Source organism: Acanthisitta chloris, unplaced genomic scaffold, assembly GCF_000695815.1.
Source record: "Acanthisitta chloris isolate BGI_N310 unplaced genomic scaffold, ASM69581v1 scaffold2926, whole genome shotgun sequence".
Lineage (NCBI taxonomy): Eukaryota > Metazoa > Chordata > Aves > Passeriformes > Acanthisittidae > Acanthisitta > Acanthisitta chloris.
The window spans coordinates 102,543-126,200 of record NW_008679577.1 but is presented as its reverse complement, the minus strand read 5'-3'; the positions used below and the strand labels follow the sequence as shown (position 1 = coordinate 126,200).

Genomic DNA, 23,658 nt, shown 5'->3' with positions numbered 1-23,658 from the left:
TCAGTAGCACATTTTTTTCAAAATCATTATTTTTGTCATTCTCCTCTTTCGCACTACTGCTTGATCTAAATTTCCAGCAGGCCTGCAAAGTTTTAGTTCAGTCTGTTAAGTGTGTCATATTTGCAACATGACTAGACACATAATAAGATAAAAGGTGGCTGATGGATCCGGAGGTGATGAAAGCTTAGAGCTGAAGTGGTTACAACATTTAAAGCTTGTCTCCAATCCACCAGACTCTTGGCTTCTCAAACGCCACACCTCTAATTATAATTAGCCTCTCAGTTCTTCAATATGTTTCCCAGCACTGTTCACAAATGCAAAATGTGTAATTGTCAGTTGGCAGAAACTCAGCGTGTGCAAGCGCCAGTTGGTGAAAAGGGGAGGGCACAAAGCTTTGTCTCAGGGAGCAGGAGTTGGTGGTAGCAGAGCACTGTGCCCTCATCTCTAACCATGCACGACACAGTCAGCAGTGCTGGCAACAGCATTGCTCTAAAAACCATGGGAAGGGACTGCTAATAAGTTACATTTTTTATACACCCTGATTCGTATTCAGCTACCTCCAGCAAAGTGAGCATGTCATTCACACCTCAATACAATGCAAAATTTAGCTGACACTCCTCGGTATGGTTTCATTCCTGTAGTGAGATATGGTACAAAAGCATTTGCCAACTGCTGAGAAAGAAGCCTAGGCTCAAAGTAAAATTTTTCTTTCTTTTCAAATTAATTCCAGTGGTTTTTTACTGGCTTTTTTTGTAGAGTTTTATTTAATTTTTCAGCCTTTCAGGAACACAGACAAATAACAGTTATACTGGGGCTGCAGAATCGATAGAATTTAATAACAAAGAGCATGAGATCTTGAAGGTATTTTAACAATGGAATAGGTACCCTCTCTCAAGATTTAGTCCAGAAGAAAAATAAATCAAATAATCCCCAAAGCAACTGAACTTCAGGAATTTTCATGGAATTCACCGGATTGCCAGGAAAAAATGGCAGGTGAGTGACAAGCACAAATCTGAAGACTGGTGTCAAATAGAAATAACCAAACACAGAAAAACATATCATAGGCAATTAGTTAAAATGCATATAGAAAGAGAAAAATAAATTTAAAGGAAAAAATCACACCTACACACAAGAAAAGATGAAGCAAAAAGATAATAGATTCTGACAGAGCCTGTCTGACACAGAAAAATGTTTTGGTTCTGTTGGCTTTTTTAACCTATAACTTTCACAGTATGAAATTCAAGCCTTAGTATAGCAGTAGGAGTGAATTCCATTTCTGCAGTGAGAGACAGGCATTAGTCACTTTTGATCTTATTTAGGCCATTGCAAGAGCACTCCTGCAGTGCAAGAAATACAAAAGGCAAAGAAGAAATTCAAAAAAATCATTTCACTGGTAAGTATTTAGCAGTATTGGCATGGATTTTGCATGACATTTGCAAAGCAAAAGGTATTTGCAGGAATCTTTGCACTGTGATAATGATTTTCTCTAGTCTAGCTGCAAAGCATCAGGATTGTTCCCAGTAAACTTAAAAGAGGACAAAACAATGGTTCTGCATAGCAGGCTGTACTGAAGGAATCTCATAGATACATCATGGAGAAGTCCACAGGGGGAGAGTGGCTGAAGGAGCAGTGCAAAAATACTACAATTAACTTGAATGAAAAAGCAGCTTGAAATTGTTAGCAAAAAATCTGGAGACATTATGTGAAATGATTCAAAGAGGGAGGGAAAACATATGGTGGGCAGAGAAAATGATTTAAAGAACAGAATTTTGTACAGAACAAAGAAAACTGAGATGATCCTATTTTCTACAAAGAGATCAGAGATATGAACTCAGTTGAGACCAATTTCTATCCTACAGTGAAGAGCTATATATTGGAGATTCACCCAAAGGAAAAAAATAAAAAGCTTTCAAACCCAGAGATTAAACTACTTGTTCTTCTCCCTTGCAACAAAAGCATTCATACTATTCTGTCAATAGTACTTGAGGTATGAGGTTCACATGAAGAAGGCAGATCAGACTGAAATCCACAGTGACAGGAACCACTGACTTCAATTAAAGGTTACTGTGATCTCACAATCTTATTTTATTTGCAGTTCAAGACTACCAGTTAGCAGTGTCTGCGTGCATGCAGACTACAAGGCTTTGCTTTTAAACAAAATTGTTGATGAAATCAAAATGAAACTAAACGTGAAATGAGAAGACTTGTGAAATAAGGCTGACACACCATGCCATGACTCCCTACACTTCAGCTTACAACAAACATGTGGCCCTGTGACTCTTTATTTCAATCAGCAACTTTTGTTTCTACCACTGGTCAAACTTGCATTCTCTTCCTTCCTCTACAGACCAGTTATATAAAACTTCTCATGGAAAAGGTGTGATTCCAGTGATCACCGGAGTCACTTTCCAGCTGTTACTATAATTATTTTACATGTAATTGGGTTATTCTCCCATTTTTCTCGCACCTCTGTCACCTCATGCCTGTGGTTTGATGCCAATACATAAATGGCAATACCAATAAATACTGATTATGTAGTACTGGGTATAATACATTATATTTTACATATGCAGTTTTCAGACACATTTAGAATGCAGACTGCTAAGAAAAAAAATCACTTTTTATTTGTAGTACCATAGATCAAATTTAAGTCATTCATAACATCAGAATATTAGAAAGGAAAAATGATAGTGCAAGTCAAAAAGGAGTATTAACTATAACTATTTTCATCTAGTTAAATGACATATCTGATGATTTATTCATGTGGGTTTCTGACAATAAAGATATTGAGACACTATCAAGATCCTAGATTTACTGTAGCAATATTTCCCTCTTCACTTTAATATATAGTTTCCACTCTGAGAAGTGAAATATGTCCCAAGTGGCACAGCTCACTCAGATTTAAATTATTTTAATTCCTCCAGGATCTTGTGTCTAATGTTTGTGACTGGCCAAAGCTGCAGGTCTTTAGGGGAATCTCCTTAGTGAAAAACACCAAGCACAGAAATTTCAGTGCAATTTAGGCTAGCTGAATCTGGGACCTACTGTCCTAACTTCCAGGATCAATATGCTCAAATTTGGACTTTCTTTTTTCTTTGAAAAAGGATAATTACATTTTCCTGGTAAATTGTGCCCTTCCAAATGAAAACCTTGAGACGTTTTTGGTAGATCACAAAAAGGTTGGGAGTGTCTAAATTTCACCTTCCCTTTGGTTTGGCTTTGGATCCACATTAGTAAGAACTGTATAGATGTATAGGCTCTCCTGCACTTAATAGAGGAATAAAAATTCACTGCTGTGCATGGCTTCTTCTTGAGTGGGCTGAGCATTTCTGCCTTCCAAATCCACTCACACATGAGACCAACTAATTTGGCACTTGATCTTGATAACATGATCCTCCTTTTCCTTATTTATGGTCCCTGATCAGCAGCGAAACAGTTAACATGTTAATGCAAGTAATCACTGAGAACGTTCATCTCAGACCTGCAGCAACTCAGATGTCCTAACAGATGTCATGGCTTTAGTTCCATCCTGTTTGCAATTCCAAAGTTTTCTTTGCAATTGTAAGAGCTAGATGCTACAGGATCTAGCTTTTCATATGTGAAAACTTTGAAACCATAAACAACATGGAACAAAACAAAAGCATCTGCTTAGTTTTCAGAGAATCTGAGATGACAGCTCTGAAACGTGAGCTGCTCCAGCTGATCTTACAAATAAGATGCTTTTTACTAGCCACAGATTGTGATACAGCTATAATTAGACCTCAGTTTCACACAGAGAATCCACTTTTCCTTGCATGAGTTTTTATAGTCAGCTATAAATAATAAGAACTTAATTTACATTTTTTGCTGTGAATGTCCAGGACTAAAGCCAGTTTGTTCCAATCTGTGCTGACTTCTCAGCTATAACTAGACTAAAAGAGTAAGAAAGACTTGTCATTAAAATAATTCCACAACTACACACACTTAGCAGAAACACATCTGGTATTAGAATACACTTACATATACATATTAAAATATATATTATATATGCACAAATGTAGGCATACATTATATATATATATAGTCTGATTTATACCAGACTGAGTGACTGAAGTCCTTTCCTATGGCTGTTATCATTCACAACACCTGATTATCAAGTGAAAAGAAATGATATGTAAAACAATTCATGCTGTCTCTTCCAAGTTTGTAAAAACTGTTGGGTATTTCATATACAAATTTTGATTTGGGATGTTTATGGTCTGAGAATCTGAAGCATAGGTGTCCATTAGTGTTAATGACACCTCTGTGAAAAAATGATACATATGCATAGAGACACATTTCTGACCTTGAGCTATCTAACAGTCCTCGGAACAACCTTTGCTTCTGACAGCGAAGGTATCAAAACTCACAAAAACTGTGTGCAGAAATGTGAAGGACACCTTGTTTGACAGAAGAACTGCATCATAAAGAACTAAATATAAGGATGAGAATAGGTTCCACTCCCTGAAATACCCTCAAGTACTCACAAGATCTGTGAACCTAAGACAGCAGGAAGACATTTGTCTGTATATTCAATCTGATACTCAAACTGAGAAGTATACAGAGGGTATTGTCAGTCATCTGTCTCCTGTGCACAGTGGCATAGCATTAATCCACAGTAAGAACAAGAATGCACCTACTTTTTTTAAACAAAAAATGCACATGGCATAAGCAGTAAAAGAATCTCCTTTGCAAAAGTGCTGGTTTTTCTACTCCAGCTAATCAGTGCTAGCGCACCTGGATCCTGAATATTTATGATAGTGACATACATCTGTTGAACGTTCAGAAATAATTAGACTGTGCTGAAGCAAAGCTAATGAATTCCCCTGGAACTCTGTGGCAAAATAAACAGATGAAAGGTATTAATAAATGTTCTGGAGTCCTTAAAAATCCCCCAACAAATCCAAACAGAAAAACCCACAACTGTTTTCTTACAGCACTGATTATACTTTGTAGAAAGACGTGTAGTCCAAGATTTTCTGTCCTTACCACTGCAATTTCCCCATTTGCAACACTGCAAAATCCACACATTAACAAATCATGCAGTTTATTTTACCTTTGCCTGCACCTACAGCAGGACGGAGAATACCAGCTTTAATGGAGGAAAACAAGAACAGGAACACTATATAATTAGATACAACAACAGAGGGAACATACATACATAATTTCATTATAAAGAGCATGCAGACTAGATAAAATGTATTAATTCAAATAAATTAGAAACAATCCACTTAGGCTGAACACTGACAGACTACTACGAGACAAAAATGAATATACATGCATTTACAAAGTTTTGTTGCTCATGCTTGTTAGGATTCAAGATTTAAAATAAATACAGTTCATATACAACCTGAAAACATTATCAGATAAACTGCATTGCATACCAACCCATCTACAGCAATGCCAACAAACCATAATTTTACTAAGCATAAAAATACGTGAAAAGATGATACCAAAATAGACTCTTAAGGCTAAGATGTGAAAAATCATAAGCAACATTACTCCCAAAATTCCCCTTGGCTTTAAATTATTCATATTTTATTAAGCTTTCGTATTAATTCAATGACAACTTCAAGGAAAGAGCTGTCAAAAATCAAAGCTCGAGAATGGCTATAAATATAAAAATCAATAGTGACAGGATTTAATAATATACTTAGGAGCTTTTAAATACTATACAATGTCCCCAGTTACTTGGGTCCATAACTGACAAAGTTATTTCAACAGCTTTACAGTTTTTGCCAGCTCTGTAAAAACATTTACAGATGTCACAGAAGCTGTGGCATACTTCAACAAAGAAATCACTTCCTCTAGTCATGAAGCTGCATTGTTCCAGTATTTTTCTCTGTGACCAAAGCAGGTCAATGAAGCAGAAGAGGTGAATGCCCAAAGACCACTAAAAATGTAAAGTTAGTATAACCTGAAGCCTAGAAAAGCCAATGTCTTAGAGCTTGTGAGGGGCTCTGCATCTTTTTTGAGGCTTCCATTACAGTGGAAAACCTTTGCACATAATTTTTTAAAAGCTATTTAAAATATTTTATTAGTGTATAATCCAGTTAAGAAAAATCTATAAAAAATTTACTAGGGCCTATTTTCTTCGTGGAAGGAAGTAATAGCAATATATTTAATAAAATCTGTAGTGCTTTTTAAACTTCATGGGTTTTCCTTATACATACCCATCTTACCTTCATCCATAATTGTTACTGCTTCCTCAGTTATCTGACTTCCTGATCCAACTGAAGTTTGTGCATTAAAGTAAAACTTGTAGCGTGTGCTGTAATTTAAATTTTTTAATATCAAGCTGCTCTCATTGGCAGGAATTCTTAACTCTACCAAGGGACCCAGTTCATGTGTGTTGTTGACTGTTGTACCAAGAAAAAGAGAAAAAAAGTTAGGAAAATTGTGTACATTGTCATAAAAGGCTTTTTTTGTTTGTATTTATTTGTTTTGCTTGTCTGCTGCATTGTTCTTTTCAAGTAATATGAATGGCAATCTGCACTTTGAAAGAAAGTCACTTTTGTGTAAAGGGGCCAAAATTCAACAGGGAGATAGGAAACACAAGTTTTAAAGTTCAAGTTCCATTCTCGTAAATATCTGAACCCAAGGCAATTGAGTTCACGTCAAACCATCTGAATTTATTGAAACACTGACCATTAAAACATTTTGAAACTCTAAACTAGCTTCCTGTAATAAATTCAGTATGCTTAGGAAAAGAAAATACTGAAGTGACTTGTATCTAATACCATGGAACAGTGACATTTGTTAAGTGGAAGAAAACAAACCTCCTGAATCTGTTCCATGCATGCGAAACTCTTAAATTTCCAGTGTCACTGCTGACAAATTTCTGGGCTAAGTAAGCAGTGGGGATTCTACTGAAGTGATTTATAGGTCTGATAAGAGTAAACGGCACATTTATGAATTTTTCATTTTAACATTATAATACCATGAAAATTGAAAAAGCAGACAACAATATAATTGGATGTATTTTGATCTGCTTCTAATGATATTTTAGCTGCAGTTAGAATGCAGAATTTGTAAGCAGAAGTTGTATCTTGCATCTAACATAGATGTGAATTATATGAGGACTTCACCTCCATTTTTCTGTGCTGTATGGTTTGAAGAAATAAAAGTAATGGAAAAATGCTAACCTTGTACTTGAATAAGGGAAGTTTTCCAACTACAGTTATCTATATTATAAAAATACATTAATCTTTTTCAAACTTGACTTCTGCAATCTTTTTAAAATTATAAGTATAGCATAATTTTTTCTTCATAAATGGACTACTATTTGGTAGATATATGGTTGAAGTTTGAGTTACATCACAGAATCATAGAATGGTTTGGGTGGAAAGGGACCTCATAGGTAATCTAGTTCCAACTCCCATAATAGATTAATAATTAACTTACTTGGTTGAAACTTCAGTATATATGATGTCAAAACACCATTTGGATGGGTAGGTGAACCCCACTCCAGAGTTAGAGAGTCCAATGTTGGGTTAGTAATCTTCAAAAAGGAGGGTGAGCTAGGAACTTTTAAGAAGAACATACAGTAAATACAATGTAGATTAATGTAAAAAGAGTTCATTAATTCTTAATTCTTAAGAATAATACTGCATTGAAACAGATTATCATTTTATGATGTCCAAGTAAACCACATTTAAGTTTATTCTCTAGATTTCTCATTTCATACCTCCTTCAGGGGTCTTAAATACTTTGTCTGGGCTTGCTGGTCCTTCTCCTTTACCATTAACAACTCTAACATTCAGCTTGTAAGAACTATAGGGCTCCAGCCCTGGTAACATTCCAAAAGTCTTGTTTCCCCTGAAAGTCAAGATATTTTTTTCTATGTGCCGCCTACTCCTTCTGGATAGACTCTGCACTTTCCAGTAGTAAACCTAAAACCAAAAGAAAATCTACTGTGAGTGTTTAGGTGTTCTGATTTCACAGACTCTAAGCTTATCCATGAGTGTCCATGAAAGAAAATCTACTGTGAGTGTTTAGGTGCTCTGATTTCACAGACTCTAAGCTTATTCATGAGTGTCCATGGATTATAGGCAGGAATAACTGCAATTTTAATAAGCTCAGGTGACACACAGCATAGAGCTTTCCTGCTCCAGAAACAGACCTTGTCCAGAAACAGTCACAACTACACAACTGAGCGAAGACTCCCACCTGCTAGTTCTGATAGTGCTCAAAGCCAGTATGACACAAGTTCTGCTTTGGAACTGCATTGCTATGTGATATTCTCCTGTTAGTCAGTCTGTCTGAGAGGCAGAAGTCATCCATAGCACTCATTCTTTCAGTAAGATGTCTACAGAGTTTCCAAAGCAGATTTGCACCTTGCCACCTTGTTAGGTCAAACACCTGACCATGCTATTCCTTGATGTGGGAGACAAGTACATATCTTTAAATGGGAAAGAAACCAAAAGATTTGACTGGGTTGGGAAAACACAGAAGTTCTGAAATGACACCGAGGTTACAATATTGGAATGATCTCCACCCAGCAATAGGCAGACTATTCCTCCATTTATGTGACTATTTGATCAGACCAGAAAGCTGATACTGAGGTTAGTTTTGCTGATTGAGTTTTTAAGAAACTACAGAGGTACTTTCAGTATCCTCAGAGGTATTCTGACTGCACTCTTTACTACACAGTCTCTCTACTATGATAGTTCAAAAGATATTAATAGTTGCCCCTACAAAGACTTGTGTTATTCCTAGGATTGTCACCTTCAAATACATAATTATTCATTTTCCAATCATCATTTTCATGCACATATGATCACAAGCTAAAGCTGATAAAGAAGTGTAAATGAGAAAAATTCTGGTTCCATTCAGGCCAACTGCAGAACACCTCATTAATTAAGGAAGCTGGAATCTCACACAGGAACTTAAAACAGGGAACTGTTAAGACTTATAAAGCCCAACTAGGTAGCTGTAAAGCAGCGTTACACTAACACCAGCTTTCAACAACATACCAATCACTGTTAAATGCCACTGTGTTTTACATGGTTTGAGTTAATGTCTTCCAACATCACCAGCTGTCATCCCATAGCTCTCATCCTACCAACTAGTGTGGAAAACCATTTACAAGCTAACAAACACTTAAAGTGTTGTTACTAGTGGTACTGAAACTCAAAAGGTGTAGTAAAAGAGGCTGCATCACATTTGTCATACACTGTGTTGAATAACCTCTGAATTTGTAAGAATACAGTATTTTTTACAAGAATGTAGAAAAATGGCAGCAGCAACAATGAAAAGAAATTTTTTTAAAAATTTCTACTTAGGTCTGAAAAGCTTTATAGTACTTTAGTATACTGAGTGATAGTTAGATTAATACAAAAGCAAAATATGAGTGATGTGCTGTGGAGTGCTGCTTAGTTAGATGTCTTCCTGCTCTGTTTATTCACTTTGTGTTCATGATATGACTCTTTGGAGAAGCACTCCTCACTTTATTAAGAAATATGCCACTAATGCAACATTTTATATTGGGCTACTGACTGAAATAATTTTATTAATTAGGAAAGTCTGAGTGTGCTAGTAGCATTTTGCTGCTGTGTTTATAAGAGCTAGCCATGTGCTTTGTAAGCTACCTCAGTAATGAAGACACTTAAAGCATACTCTGCATCCATGAAATGTTTGCAGTTTGTGCTCAAAGAAAGCTTTATTACAATAACTGTCCACCAGGTCTTAGGACTTCTCATGCTTTGCCTAGTTTTTAACCTATTTTATCTTGACTTAGCTGTGTCTGCAAAAATTATTTAAAAAAACTGTTCTCGCATTGGCAACTTATTCAAGGATATGCCATTGTCACACTTGTCCTTGCCAGCACAGCAAAACTACCCAGTGGTCAAGTCTGTTGTCAATCTTGTGACCTTGAGCTTGTTTTACTTATGATTATCAAGCAACTGATTTTAGCTTCAGTTTTGCTTAGCTTTGTGTAATTGTGTGGTTCTCTCCACAGAAAAAAATGATAATATATATATAGAAAGACTAACACACTAAACAGAAGTAATCATGGCATGACTAACCCCTCAGATCAACTGGAAAGGAAAGTATGTAACCCCTTATTAATTACAGGAGAAGAGATAACCCTCAGATACTGCAAGTCTGAGGAAAAAGAAATCTCAGTCTAAACTCAGGCTGATGACAACACACTGTAACCATGCTGCTGAAAGGTGAGAACTTAACACCTGATGTATGAGCAGATGCATGTGTCTCTAGAATTTTTTTTGCATTATATTAGATGTTAAACGGAAATTTGATGATTTGTATTATGAGCATTAGTATTACTGTAAGTCATTAATAATAAGCACTAATTTCACTAAATTCTAATCCATTAATCCTCACATATTGAATTGATGAACAGAATGCTTTTGACCATACTTACTTTGTACCCTTGAAGGTGTCCTCGGACAGTTTTTAGTGGAACTGGGTCCCAATGCACCTTTGCTAATGTGCTGTTAATAACATAGACCTGCACATTGCCTGGAGCAACCATTGGCACTGTGTGGAAAGGATGCAACAAGCAGCTAGTTAGAATGAGAAACCACAGGAACACACTTTTCCAGAGTGAGTCTTTACCTTGTACTCAAGGAGTAGGTTAAAATGTTCCTATGTATTCAGGATTAATACTACAGAGTAATATGAAGCTTTATTATCTCCAAATTACTTCCTTTTAGTTAAAAAAAATAACTACTATTCCCTTATCAATATTTTAATATTTTATATTTCCATTTAGGTTACACATTTAATGCCTTTTAATTAGTATAATTGAGTCAAACTACAAAACTTACAGTCTTCTCCTGAATGTCCAATCACCTCTGATGGCTCTGGTGCATATCCCAGGTCATTTAAAGCTTGCACTTTTATTTCATAGGGAACAAAAGTTGGTGTACCAGACACAATATATTTAGATACATTTGCAACTATAACAGATGTCCATTCATCATCGACATCTTTCTGACGCCAGCTGACTTTGTACTGAAGCCCTGGTCCATTAGACTGAAAACCTTTTAAAGACTGAAATGAAAAGAAATGATTTTTTAAATATTCTGAAGCATCCAAAAAATCCAAAGTCGCAAAGGAAATATACTGATTCTTCTTTAGAATTTAACAGAAAATTTACCACTGTGTTCTGCAACAGAGAAGAACTGCTGAAATTTCCAAGTTATGCAATTTAGTTTTTACAGGAGGCCAGTTCAGATGCTTTTCACTTTTTAGTAAAAATCACATTGAGTGGTGATGGTGTTTAATTCTCAAACAGCCACACATTGTGATTTCTGTACACGTTTTTGTTCTCAAGCATTTCTTAAGAAGCGGAAGAGGGAAAAACAGACTTACACCGACTCCCTATAAACAGTGTTCCCTAGACAATTTGGCTCTTCCTGACCTCCTGTCATGATGACCAGGGCATGTTAGAGAAATCTTCAACAGAAGTTTTTTAGTGGGAAAGTGCACAGTGATTTAGTTTATCACAAAAGATGACATTAGAAGTAGGATTAACATTAGAATTAATTCTAGAAATAAGACTACTTCAGATAAACCTCAATTTCCATATTTAAGATTTCCTCAACTGGCAGTAAAACATCCTGTATTACCTAATTATTGGCTTATATTGAAAAATTGCTCAAGGAGAACATGGCCCCTTAACTTGTTTTAATTTTTTTTCAAAAAGCACTCAGCTTCTTCCTGAAAATGAAGATGGGGAAATGTCTGAATATAGCTCTTTTCCAAGAATATTTTAAGCAAGCAATGCACTAAGTATTCTCATAATTATTTCTAAAAAATAAAAAGCTATTCACAGACCTGAAAACAAACGAAACCTCAAAAAAAGATGCAACTTACCTCCCATGTTATCACCAAATTATCAGGCTCTGAGCCTATCCCTTGTACATTAGCAGGATTTTCATCAGGGGCTAAAAATAAAACATTTACACGTGAACAAGACTGACTGTTGTTTGATTTCAAGCTAATTCAGTGCTATTTATAGTAGAAATCAATCACTGGTAAGTGGGGATAATTATTTACTTGCAGATTTTGTCAGGTACTGCTCAGATGGTTCACTTGGCTGACTTCTGCCAATCTTATTGACAGCTATCACACGGAACGAGTAGTTGACGTATGGAGACAACTTCAACTGTACTGTTGCCTGAGTTCCAGGAACTTCCGTCTGGTAATGCCATACTCCTGGTTCATGCAGCCCATCTTCATATTCAATTACAAAGTCTGCAAACAGAAATTGAATCCAACTTAATGTCAAAACTTGCAACACCTTTCTAGACCAACATAGGCATTTCTGCATGAACTAATGAGAAGGATGCTCCCATCCGTGTTTTGAAAAAACATGGAACTTGAAATGTAAGTACATGAACCATAACACAGATCTATAATGTGGATATCAAAAGTATTGCTTAGGGAGAAATATAATAGAAAGGCACTTACTTTTATCTTTTGGCATTGTCATTAATGCAGCTACCTCTCAGGTAACACATTATTACAAGAACTCTCTCCCAGGTACTGGAATTTAATTTGATGGGAACCCTTGAACCATCACAGCAAGGAAGTGGGACAAAATTAGAATTTTGATGGAAACTTGGCTGTCAAATATATTGCTCTTAGTTGTATCAAGCAGAGAGCATGCAGTACCTGTACAAAATTTAAATTCTCTGAATATTCCATTTTCCCCAAGGAAAATGGCTTAATGAAGAACTATTTAAAGTCAAGAACCAATCCTTGAGGAAGGTTTCCGAGAGCACTTTTCAGTATCTTCAAATTAGGCCAAGGCATGTATGTTCTGAAAGTAAATTTGTTGAGAGTTCTCTGTGTGAACATTACAATAATTACTGTTAAGGCCCTGCAGAGTATTTAACATCAGGGATACATAGGTTTGTAGGATTCCAAAAACAAAATCACATCACTATCAAAGACAAAAGGACTTTTTTTCCTGCTCTGAAACAGCCAAGAAACCTTACTGCTCTAAGGTATGAGATATGAATTCTGAAAGACTTAAGAGGAATTGCTAGGACATAGTATATAGATGGGAAAAGAATGCACAGTCTGAGTGTATTCCATGGAACCTGAAGTTTAGATACATGAAATTTACATGAACATCAAATATATGTTGTTCAAATGTGTGTTGTGTAACAAGAATTTTCCCCTGTCTCATGTATAGGTGGGGACTAGAAGACAGAATATGGCTCAGAATAAATCCTGTTTGCAGTACTAAAGAAATTCTGAGGGGCATCTAGAAATTTCTTTTAGAAGAATACTTACAGCAGCACATAGAAATAATGCACAACAGTTTGAGGAGCCAAGATGTAAAATAGATAAGTAGTACTAATCATAGCCTTCTGGACTTAAGGCTAGCAGATTTCATTCTGACCTAAGCAGTAAGAAAGAGAGAGAATTGACCCCAAATTACTGTCTGAGTTACTGCTGGTGTTGTGTGCTCAGTGACAAAGGTCTTGGGATGGCATTTCTTATAGTCAAAAGTTTTGCTGAAAAGGTGAGAATATTATATACTAAAAAAAGTTTTCACTACTGCTTTTTGCTTCCCTGGTAACTAGCATGCTGCCTGCAACTCTAGCAGCACAACCTACAGGCAACTTTAAGGGGACAAAAAAAACCAACTATCTGAGCTTTCTGAGAGATTCTAGTTTGTCAATCACATTACTTGTGTAAAGGGATCACTTGTAATGAAGTGCTATCTCTGAGTCTTGATCTGCACTTTGAAGTGACAGCAGCAGCAGCAAAAATAGGCTTACTTAGGAAGCAAATGCCTTACTTTGCAGGCTCTCAGGGGACCACGCAGCAATACAAATTGTATTATAATTAAACCCAGCATTATTTAGTCAAAAGAGTTCGGTTTCCAATATGACAGTACATGCAAGATCTTGCTCAAGAAAAACCTACATGAGCCAACACTGCCTAGTACGATTTTTTTTGAAACAGCATGATCTCGTTCCTATCAAAAGGCAAGATTTGTGTCTTCTAGTCTGGAAAAAAATAAAATACTAATAAAAGAGTATATAAATAAACCGTAACATCAATACAATTCAACTATTTACATTATTCTTCTATATATTATATTTTTAAAAGTTTATTAGTAGTTGATAGAAAAGTCTGAAAGCGTAAAATATTCATTAAAATGCAGTCAAAATATTTGATGTGTTCTAAAATTCGTGAAATTCTGTTTTTACAAAACTTCCTTTCCACATACCCAATCCTTATGGTTTGTGTTCAGTGTTGATACTGACCAGCATCAGACCCTGGAGACCAACACTCAGTAAGTCAACCTAAGTAATGAATTCCAAATATAACTTGTACACTGGTCTTGGTAACTTTGGCAGTTACTAGCCAAAACAACACCGCATAAATAATTAAATAATTGCATTAAGTTGCTAATAATGAAAAAGTTACCCCAACAAATCTTTCTGATCCTATTTTTTTTCGAAACAAACAGTAATATCTTTGTTCCTTCTTCCTAAATTTCCCCTCCATTCTTGCTGCTCAACACTGCAAGAGTGTCTTTCATCATGTTTTACTGGAAAGAATAACAGCACTTTAGATCAATTTCCTGTCTCAAAACTTTATAGATATTTATCTTCTCTGTTTTATGGACATGCTTTATTCCTTTAACTGTCTGGACTTGAAAAAAAACCCAACAGAAAAACTATCTACCTTATACTTTCATGAAGAACAAGCATCTGTATCAGTAGGGATGGATAATCCCTAAAGACAGTGGCACTGATGCTATTTCAAATTCATAGGAATTACAAAAGAGTTAATGCAAGATGTTACCAACAACAAGTCTACTCACTACATATTCATAAGACTGGATCTTATCAGATAGACCTCGTATCAGTATCACCTTCTATGTTATCTACCACAGGTTTTTGAATAGAAAAGCCCAGTGCTTCTGGGCAGTAAAAAAATCTCTCTGTTTTTCTGTACAGTAGAGGCCATTAAGTGATTTTTTGTTATGTAAGTAAGTGGCAGCTGTAGAGAATTACTTTACCATATTTCCATGCTGTACACAACATTTATCTCAGAAATCTTTGGAATCTGAGAACAGTTAATGCAATGCTGTCAATGCTGTGCAATAGATACAAACAAACATACTTGTAATGGGACTGTTGTTTTCATCTCCTGGTATCCATGAGAGTACAACGCTTCTTTCTAGCTGACCTGTCAGTTCTAAGTCAAAGGGTGGATTTGGCCGAGCTGAAAATCAAATGAACACAAAGTAAATAACCCCACCAGAATATGCACTTTTATATTTGAAAAACATCCTTAAATTACAACCAAAAGAATTCCACAAATACAGCAGGGCAGATCTACTCACTTACGTAAGCATGACTTAATGACCATGAGCATGCAATTGTTACAAGACATAGACAAAAGGGCAAACTGATATAATCTGGAAACTTCTATACATTAACAAGAATCTATATTAACTTTCATCTATATCTGAGTGCACTGTGATATAACAATGTAATGAGATGCCAGGAGTTATGAAATGCATGTTCAGTTTGATTATGAGTGGATATCTTTTGTAACAGAAATATCTAATAAACATGGAAAAGAAAGAACCATTCACATCAAAGAAGCTATTCTGGAAGCATTACAAATACTTTTCATTCTGAACAGGTATAGTTCAAATAGAAACTAATTGCAAGTTACTAGGTAATTTACTTTTTTTGCTGTTCTTAAAAATCCTGAAATATCATTCAAGCTGTTAATATACATCCTCATAATGCATAAAGATGTAATTGTCCATTTCAAATTGCCAAAGGTAATTCATTATATGGTTTGTTATACAAAAAGCAAGACTAATGAGTAGGCTCATTTAACGAATACATAAGCATTTTCACTGACTGTGATAGGATTTACAGAAAAGTGCTTAAGATCCTTATACTTAAAAGCCCAAATTCAGAAAACATGCTACCAAATTAAAGGCTGTATGCTGTCAAATTTAAGACTGTACCTGACTAATAAATTTTATTTGGGAATTTCAACTGTAATTTTAAATCTTAACAATTTAATCACTCATAAGCCAAACTGGTCGATATGGTCATATTCATCTTATGAGTGGAGTAAAATGAAGACAAACTATGAAATAAAGCACACCAGGTCTACAAAACTGTCTTCAAAAGCAATGTTATCACACACTATAATTTGGCTGGTGCAATTCCTTTGATAGTGAATTAGCTTTCAATAAACAGCTGGATTTACCTTTTAACTGTTTAATTTGTTACATAACTAATCTGCATTACAGTGCTCTCTATGAGAAAAACATTATCATACTTTATCCAACCTTAATTAAAAATAATTTAGCTCTGAAAATCACTTATTCCCTAAAATACAAAGCAGCCTGCACTGTAAACTTCCAAACTCCAGTACTCCAGTAATGAAGCAGTCAGTATGGGATGAAACCACACAGACACAGACACACACACACACACAGAGGAAAAGGGGGAAAAAAAAAGATGTTGCACTTTGCAATAGGCAAATGAGAAATATATCTGCCAGATGATGTAGAAAGAGAACTTCGTATTAGTTTACCGTAAATGATAGCTGGAGTTGGGGGAGCAGCTGAAAAGAACATTAATATAAAGGATTTAATCAGTTAGTAGCCAAAGAAACAGAATACTGTAGGTAGTTAAAGACTAAAATTATGAGAAACAAAGAAAAGTTAACTTTTTTAGAGTAAATGGTTAATTAAAAATAATATATTGATATTTTTTCACTGGAAAGTTATAAAAGTAGTCTTGAATATTTTATCCATTTTTAAAATAAGGATAGATCAAGAAAATAAACAAAGTAAGCAATCTTATAAAAATTTTTAAACAAGCACTAGTTGTTTGGCTTAGGTCATTCCTGGATAGGCATAAGATCACAGTACAATTTAAAAACATAAACAAAAACTTTGAGTCTCAGCCTAAACTCAGGTAAGAATCATTCAGAACATCTACCTAAAACTTTCTTACACATTGGGAGAAGGGGCAAAGTATTACATTTTACAACAATCTGCAATCATAAAACTTCACAGAGAGAAATAAATTAAAAATAAAATCCTTGAGAAGTCATACAACCAAGTATGCTCAGTCTTTCTTTAGCTGTGAAAGAGATTTCTGAGATAACATCCTCCCAACACAAGAAAGATGTGGACCTATTAGAATTAGGCCAGAGAGTGCCTCTACGTTGACCACAGGGATAGAGCTCCTTTCCTAAGAAAACAGGCTGAGAGAGTTGGGCTTGTTCAGCCTGGAGAAGAGAAGGCTCTGGGGAGACCTTAGAGCAGCTTTCCAGTACCTAAATGGGGCTTACAGGAGAGCTGGAGAGAGACTTTTTACAAGGGCCTGTAGGGAATTGCCTTAGCTGAAGGAGGGTAAGTTTAGATTAGATATTAGTAAGAAATTCTTTACTGTGAGGGTGGTAAGGCACCGGAACAAGGTGTCCAGAGAGGCTGTGAACTCCTCATCCCCTGAGGTGTTCAAGAGTAACCTGGTCTAGTGGACAGTGACCCTGCTCAGGGGAGGGTGGTTGGAAGTAGATGATCTTTAATGTCCCTTCCAACCCAATCCATTCTATAATTCTTACATGTTTATGTTCAAATAGTCTCTAGCTCAGACATTATCAACATAAAAACCTACACAGCATGAAACCAAATATATCCTGCAGTTAATTACTGGACCCTTTTCTAAGTAGCTGACTTAAAGGCAAACTTTAGAGCAAGACTGTATTTTTCAAAAATCAAAACACATTTACACATAGGTGGCATTTCCTTTGCCCTGTCCCAGAAACCAAAACTATATTTGTGCTTTTCACTTTAAATCTAATGCTGTTTTCATACTTAACAGTAATTAAACACAGTTCTGCTATCATAAAGTTTGAGAGTATTCTTACCAACAACAGTAAGCACAGCACTTGCTGAAACACTGTCCAGAGTAGTATTAACTATGCAAGTGTATGTTCCATCATCTTTATCAGTTACATTCATAATGGTCAAGTTGTCTTTACCAATTAGAAACCTGCAAATACAATAGATTCAGCCACTGATTTTTCAATAATTTGTATTGTTATAGTAAACTTGCTTAAGACATTACCAAATCCCACAAACTTGTGTATTTCAGCAAATTCATAACCAGCAAGGTAAGCTATGGGACTATGTCAGCTTTTTTTCCTAATTTACTCTTGACCATCTTCTCACAGTAACTGTCTATCCTAATGTGCTTTTCTTTCCAAACACACTTAAACAACTTGTAAATATATGTGATCTAGAGCAGAATAATCTTCCATTATCTGTTTGGCTTCTTATGTCAATTATCTTCTCCTTACACTTGATATACATGGTCAAAGTGCACCATTTTTGTAAATACCTACATCTCATTTTATTTTTAATTCTATCTTAATATTGTTACCGCACTAAGTAAGTCCTTAAGTCACTAAATATGGGATAGTCATGATATTTATCAGTCTTCTTTGGAAATTGTCAATAGGTCAGTATGTTCCTTTTAGGAAGCAGACAAAAGAACGTAGAAAATGAAAAATAAAGGAGAACTATTTGGTCCTTACCTTTCATCATCTGGCAGTTCTTCATTGTCCTTCAACCATATAACTGTTGGTAATAGGGTAGAATCATGTTTTATTATACACTCAAATGAAACTTGGCCATATCTCTGAATCACTTTGTATTCTGGTTGTTTAATTATCATTGTTGGATCTGAAATTTAAAATTAATATTAGATATTTAGAAGGTCTGAAATTCTGTACTAACCAGTGATGAATGAATGATTAATTTCTTACCTTTAATTTCCAATTGCACCTCATTTTGTATCTTTCCTAATTCATTCCTTGCTACACATGTGTATGTACCAGTACTATCCTTCTGAGCCACTGGAATTTCCAAGGTTCCATTATCATGGAAAACGTATTCATTTCCACGCAAGATGCTACCTTTCACTCCCTTAAACCTTTACATAAAAAGTAATATCGTTATCCAGCATCATAGTTAAACTCTGTAACATTTTATCATTGGAAAATGCAACTTAGGACTGCCACAGTAGAAAATACAGACAGAATCACATAAAGAAATCTAAACTCGACTCCGTAGGGATAACTTAGCTGCTGTTACATTAAGTATACGTAATATTGTATTAGTGAATTGTAATCAGCCAATATTTTAAAATACACTATTTTAAAATAGTAAATAGAGTTAAAATAGTTTTGAAGCTTGTTTCCATAGACATAACTTCTGTATCTTAAACACAACTACAGCTTACCATTCAATTTCAGGCTTAGGTGACCCAAAATAAGCACAGTCTAGCAATGCAGGACTATCTGCGATGACTTGATAGAGCTTATTAGGAGGAGTTAGAATTCTTGGTGGTTCAGCTGAAAAGACAAAGATATCTGGGTACAGGTACAAAGATACGAATACAAAATACAAAGACATTACAGGAATGGCCTAAAGAATTTTATGTTGACATCCTTCTTTGCAGTTATTTCTAGTCTCAGACTAGGTAAATATATTCTACTGCCACTAGCCTGAGGAAAAGTTAATGCAAGAGAATTATCTTGTGAAAAACAAATGTTTCTTCCCTGTTCACAATAACAGTGATGGACACCAAAGGCATTGATTTCAATTGGAAAATTTAAATTGTAGGAATATAAAGAAAAGAAGACTTCAAAAATATAAACTCTTGGGAACAGACTGCACTATGCAATTCCAAACAAACCTGCAGGCAGAAAGAAACTAAGATGTGTTTTTTTGTGAAACACCTACATTTTCTTTCATTTAACAGACAGTGCCTCTCAATCAATAGATCTGCCAGTTCCTGCAGGAGAGTTCTTAGACACCATTCTGCCTAGAATTTTGTTATTAGATTTTTATTAACATTAGCAAGAAGAATTAGAGAGGCTCCAACATTTTGTAACCAGAAATGCATTTCTGGGAGGCCTTCAAGACAAACATGCAACCATGTCCCCTTGTAACAGCTACTTGGCTGTTTAATTATCTACTTAGCATCTGTTCAACTGATCCAATACATCCACACACAATGAAGGTTTATTGAAACATATTAACTTAAGGAATACTAATTCCTGCCTTATGTGCTATGCTTCCGTTTGCTTGATTTACATAAACAAGAAGGAAAAAAAGATAAACTTTCTTCCAAGTTTTCTCCAGCTTTCACAACTATCCTTCTTACTTAAGAACAGTGAAATTCAGGAACATCCTAGGAAAAAAAAGTATGTATACCACCCTTGCTTTTTACAGAGTGTGTATAGTAGCAGAAGACAACTGAATACCCAAGAAAACTGAAAAATATAAAAGCTGTTTCTTACCCAGAACATTCACAAATGCATTTGCTAGCAAGTATCCATATTCATTAGAAGCATTGCACTGATAGACAGCACTTGACCTTTCTTGCACTTGTGAGAAAATAATGGTGTCACCATCTACCTTTCTGCTAGGATCTTCTGGGGCAACTGTCGGTGTAAAGAAAAAGTGTTATTTGATTTTCCTGAACTGCTGTTGGATTATAAGTTTTACACTTCTGAAAAGAAGAAAATCTGAAAGATTAATATGCCCTTTATGTCTTGTTTTTTTTCATCAGGTGCTGTTCACTGGTAAAGATATTAATTTTAATACAGTTAAGGAAGTTCTTCCAATTCTACAAATAGTAACTCCGGTTGGTAGAGTTCCCATTTTTGGAGGGGTTTTTTGTTTGTTTTTCAAAGAGGTGAAGCAGAGATCATACTCGGCAAGCAATACAGAGGAAAAATACTGATATGAGAAGATTCAGGCAAATACAATACCCAGAAAAATGAGGAAATATCTTTGAATGTCAAAAGAAAATGCTGCTAGAATGACACAGTCCTCTGTGACTTAAATATTTCAAATCGATTGTTATACCATAAAAATACTCCAAATATAAAAATAGCTGTACTCAGTTGAAAACTCTCTCAGAGTAAAGCACAAGCAATTCTTTCACACAAAGTCAAGCAGCAGTCTCAGCAAGAGCAGGGTCAGGGACGCAGTAGGTGGCGCTCGCTCCCTTATGTAAGCATTATACAATGCCATTTCCTCCACTCTGCTGGAGTACCCCGAGCTGTCCAACAGCTCTTGCATCCCAGAAGCATCGAGGACATAACTGCAAATAAAATTCTAAGATATTACTGAAGAATATAGCTGCCAGTTATGATACAACTGGATGGAGTTAGAGAGGTACAATGGAGAAAAAACTTTGCTTCTAACACCGCACTGCATAAAAATGCACATACTATAGTTTAATATTTTAAGAAAATATTAAATAAAAGAAGGTGCATCATTAATGTATTAAAAAAACAGATGTATTATTAATAGTGAAAGTAATGGTAAAAATATTGATCTGCCAGTAAGAAAAATAAATGTATATACGCATAAGTAAATGCATCCTATTTTGGACGCATCATCGAAATTGACACCCTTATTGAAGCTTAAGAAAATAAGTACATTTGTGGGAGACATTTTCATATAAAATAATTTCTCATTTCTTTGGACTCATAGAAAATATCAATTAACTAAATCAACATTAATTTTCTGTGAGAAAACCTTTTGATTCAGATAATACCTTAGTACTCATCTGTAAAGAAAATGGGATTTTCAAACAGATGCCACAGAACAGTTTTCAACTGCATTTTTAACTGGTCTTCCATCACTCCGAGTTCAAATCAACATCACCAATTCAAAAATTTCGGAAAGAAAGGAAGAGAGACTACTGGCATTTTAAATGCTTATTCTCTGGACTTCTGGCACTTTTTCTTTGCCCTCTTTTGCTTTATTTCCTATTGCACTCTACATGTCACAGTGCTTCCTATTCTATGCAAATGCCATTTTCATTAAAATACTCATCAGCTGAAAATAGACAGAGCAGGTGAGTAGCCCAGCAGGCAGGCCAGTCAGCTGTGAGAAGTGGTCTGTTTCTGCATATAAATCACAGTTAAATAGAAAATAGGTACAACCACCTTCCCAGGAGGAAAGAGATCTGCCCACAGCCATTCCAATCATGGCTGCTTCCTTCCCTGGGCTCTGGGCTTCCCTCCACTCATACCCTCCAAATACTGCAGCTCTTTCTGCACACAGACAGGTTTTTAATTGCTGAACAGACTGTCCCTCTCACACACACTCCCATACGTAATGCCCTACAGGCTGATGGAAGGGTCCCTCCAAAGAGATGGAAGCCATTAGTTCTATCTTCTACGACTGAAGAAGGAACTGCATTTTAAAAAAATGATCTAACCATTAAATTATTGTATAAAAAGCATCTTCCCTTCCCACTGTTGAATTTAAGCTAAAAAAAGAGATATCCCTTTTCCGCTGCCTGAAAGAAAGGAGGAAGGTACCTGTTCTCAGAAAAGGGCTTCAAGCTGTGGGTCCCAAGAGGAAAGAAAACAGGAAAGTGTCAGATTAGGTGGTCCTTCCTTCTAACTGGTCTAGCCACATGCATGCTGAAGGGCATTGATTCAAAAGCTCCCTGTTGAGACTGGCTTCTATTCAATAGCCTGTCTTCTGACATGCCTCATCCTTCCAGGCAGCACCAACAGAACCTACAGCCTTTGGCCATATATTAGACTGTGTTTTGCAGAACCAGGACAGGGGAAGAGGCTCTATCATCCAGCTGCTTTAATGATCTGCTGCTGCACTCAAGCACACAGAATTGCTGAGGATGGAAGAGACCTTTGGAGGCCATTTGGTTCAACCTTCTGCTCAAGCATGGCCAACTAGAGCCACTTGCCCAGAACTGTGTACAGATGGGGGAAGGATCACCTCCCTCAACCTGCTGGCAATACTATTGTAGCCTAGGATAATCTTAGCCTCTTTGCCACAGGGACACATCGGTGGCTCATGGACAACTTGGGGCCCACCAGGATGTCAAAGTCTTTTTCTGATAAGCCACTATCCAGTTGGATGGCCCTCAGCATGGACAGGCCCATGGGGTTGTTTCTTGCCAGGTGCAGGACTTTTTCTTTCTCCTTGCTGAACTTCACAAGTTTCTTGTCAGTCCATTTCTCCAGGCTGTTGAGATCCCTCTGGATGGTAGTATGACCCTCTGGTGTACCAACCACTCTTCCCAGTTTTGTGTCATCAATAAACTTACTAAGGGTACACTGCCTCATCATCCAGGTCAACAATGAAGACATTAAACCAGACTGACCCCTGGGGTATACTGCTAGTCTTGTATAAGTGTTACATTGCTTAGTCACTCATTTCTTTAGTAAGCTGAGCTATCATTCTGCATCAATAGCAGAATATTAATTTCTCAGAGAAGCTGAGACCAATATTCAATTTAGATTTTGTGACAGATGCACTCTTCTTATTTGAACTAACTGAACTTTGGTCCAGACAGAGGCTCAGCAAGCAGGGCCTAACCAAAGTTAATCCTATTGTGTGAGACTATCAGCAAGAACTCAGCACCAAACTCCAAAACATGGTTTGGCTGGAGACCAGGCTGATAAGCGGCTGAAACTGTATTAACACAGTAGAAAATCTGACTACAAATATCCCTGGAAGTGTTTAAAGCCAGGCTGGATGGGGACACCAGGCAACCTGGTCCAGTGAAAGATGTCCCTGCTCATGGCAGGGGGGTTGGAACTAGA

At 36.1% G+C, this 23,658-nt stretch overlaps 1 protein-coding gene across 7 annotated transcripts in view; it reads right to left on the bottom strand.

The window, feature by feature from the left end:
- NRCAM (neuronal cell adhesion molecule) overlaps positions 1-23,658 on the bottom strand; it is a 65,321-nt gene that overhangs the window by 21,342 nt on the left and 20,321 nt on the right. For 4 of the 7 annotated variants that reach the window (XM_009077334.1, XM_009077338.1, XM_009077339.1 and 1 more), the window contains 15 exons: positions 20,365-20,508; positions 19,302-19,413; positions 18,826-18,992; positions 18,595-18,742; positions 17,926-18,050; positions 16,582-16,611; positions 15,139-15,240; positions 12,046-12,243; positions 11,863-11,933; positions 10,812-11,037; positions 10,406-10,521; positions 7,706-7,910; positions 7,423-7,545; positions 6,201-6,377; positions 5,075-5,110 (listed from right to left, as the gene is read on the bottom strand). In XM_009077334.1, the coding sequence (XP_009075582.1) occupies positions 5,075-5,110; positions 6,201-6,377; positions 7,423-7,545; positions 7,706-7,910; positions 10,406-10,521; positions 10,812-11,037; positions 11,863-11,933; positions 12,046-12,243; positions 15,139-15,240; positions 16,582-16,611; positions 17,926-18,050; positions 18,595-18,742; positions 18,826-18,992; positions 19,302-19,413; positions 20,365-20,508 (1,980 nt within the window). The remainder of the gene's footprint in view (positions 1-5,074; positions 5,111-6,200; positions 6,378-7,422; positions 7,546-7,705; positions 7,911-10,405; positions 10,522-10,811; positions 11,038-11,862; positions 11,934-12,045; positions 12,244-15,138; positions 15,241-16,581; positions 16,612-17,925; positions 18,051-18,594; positions 18,743-18,825; positions 18,993-19,301; positions 19,414-20,364; positions 20,509-23,658) is intronic. The other 3 variants (XM_009077336.1, XM_009077341.1, XM_009077340.1) reach the window with 2 other exon arrangements.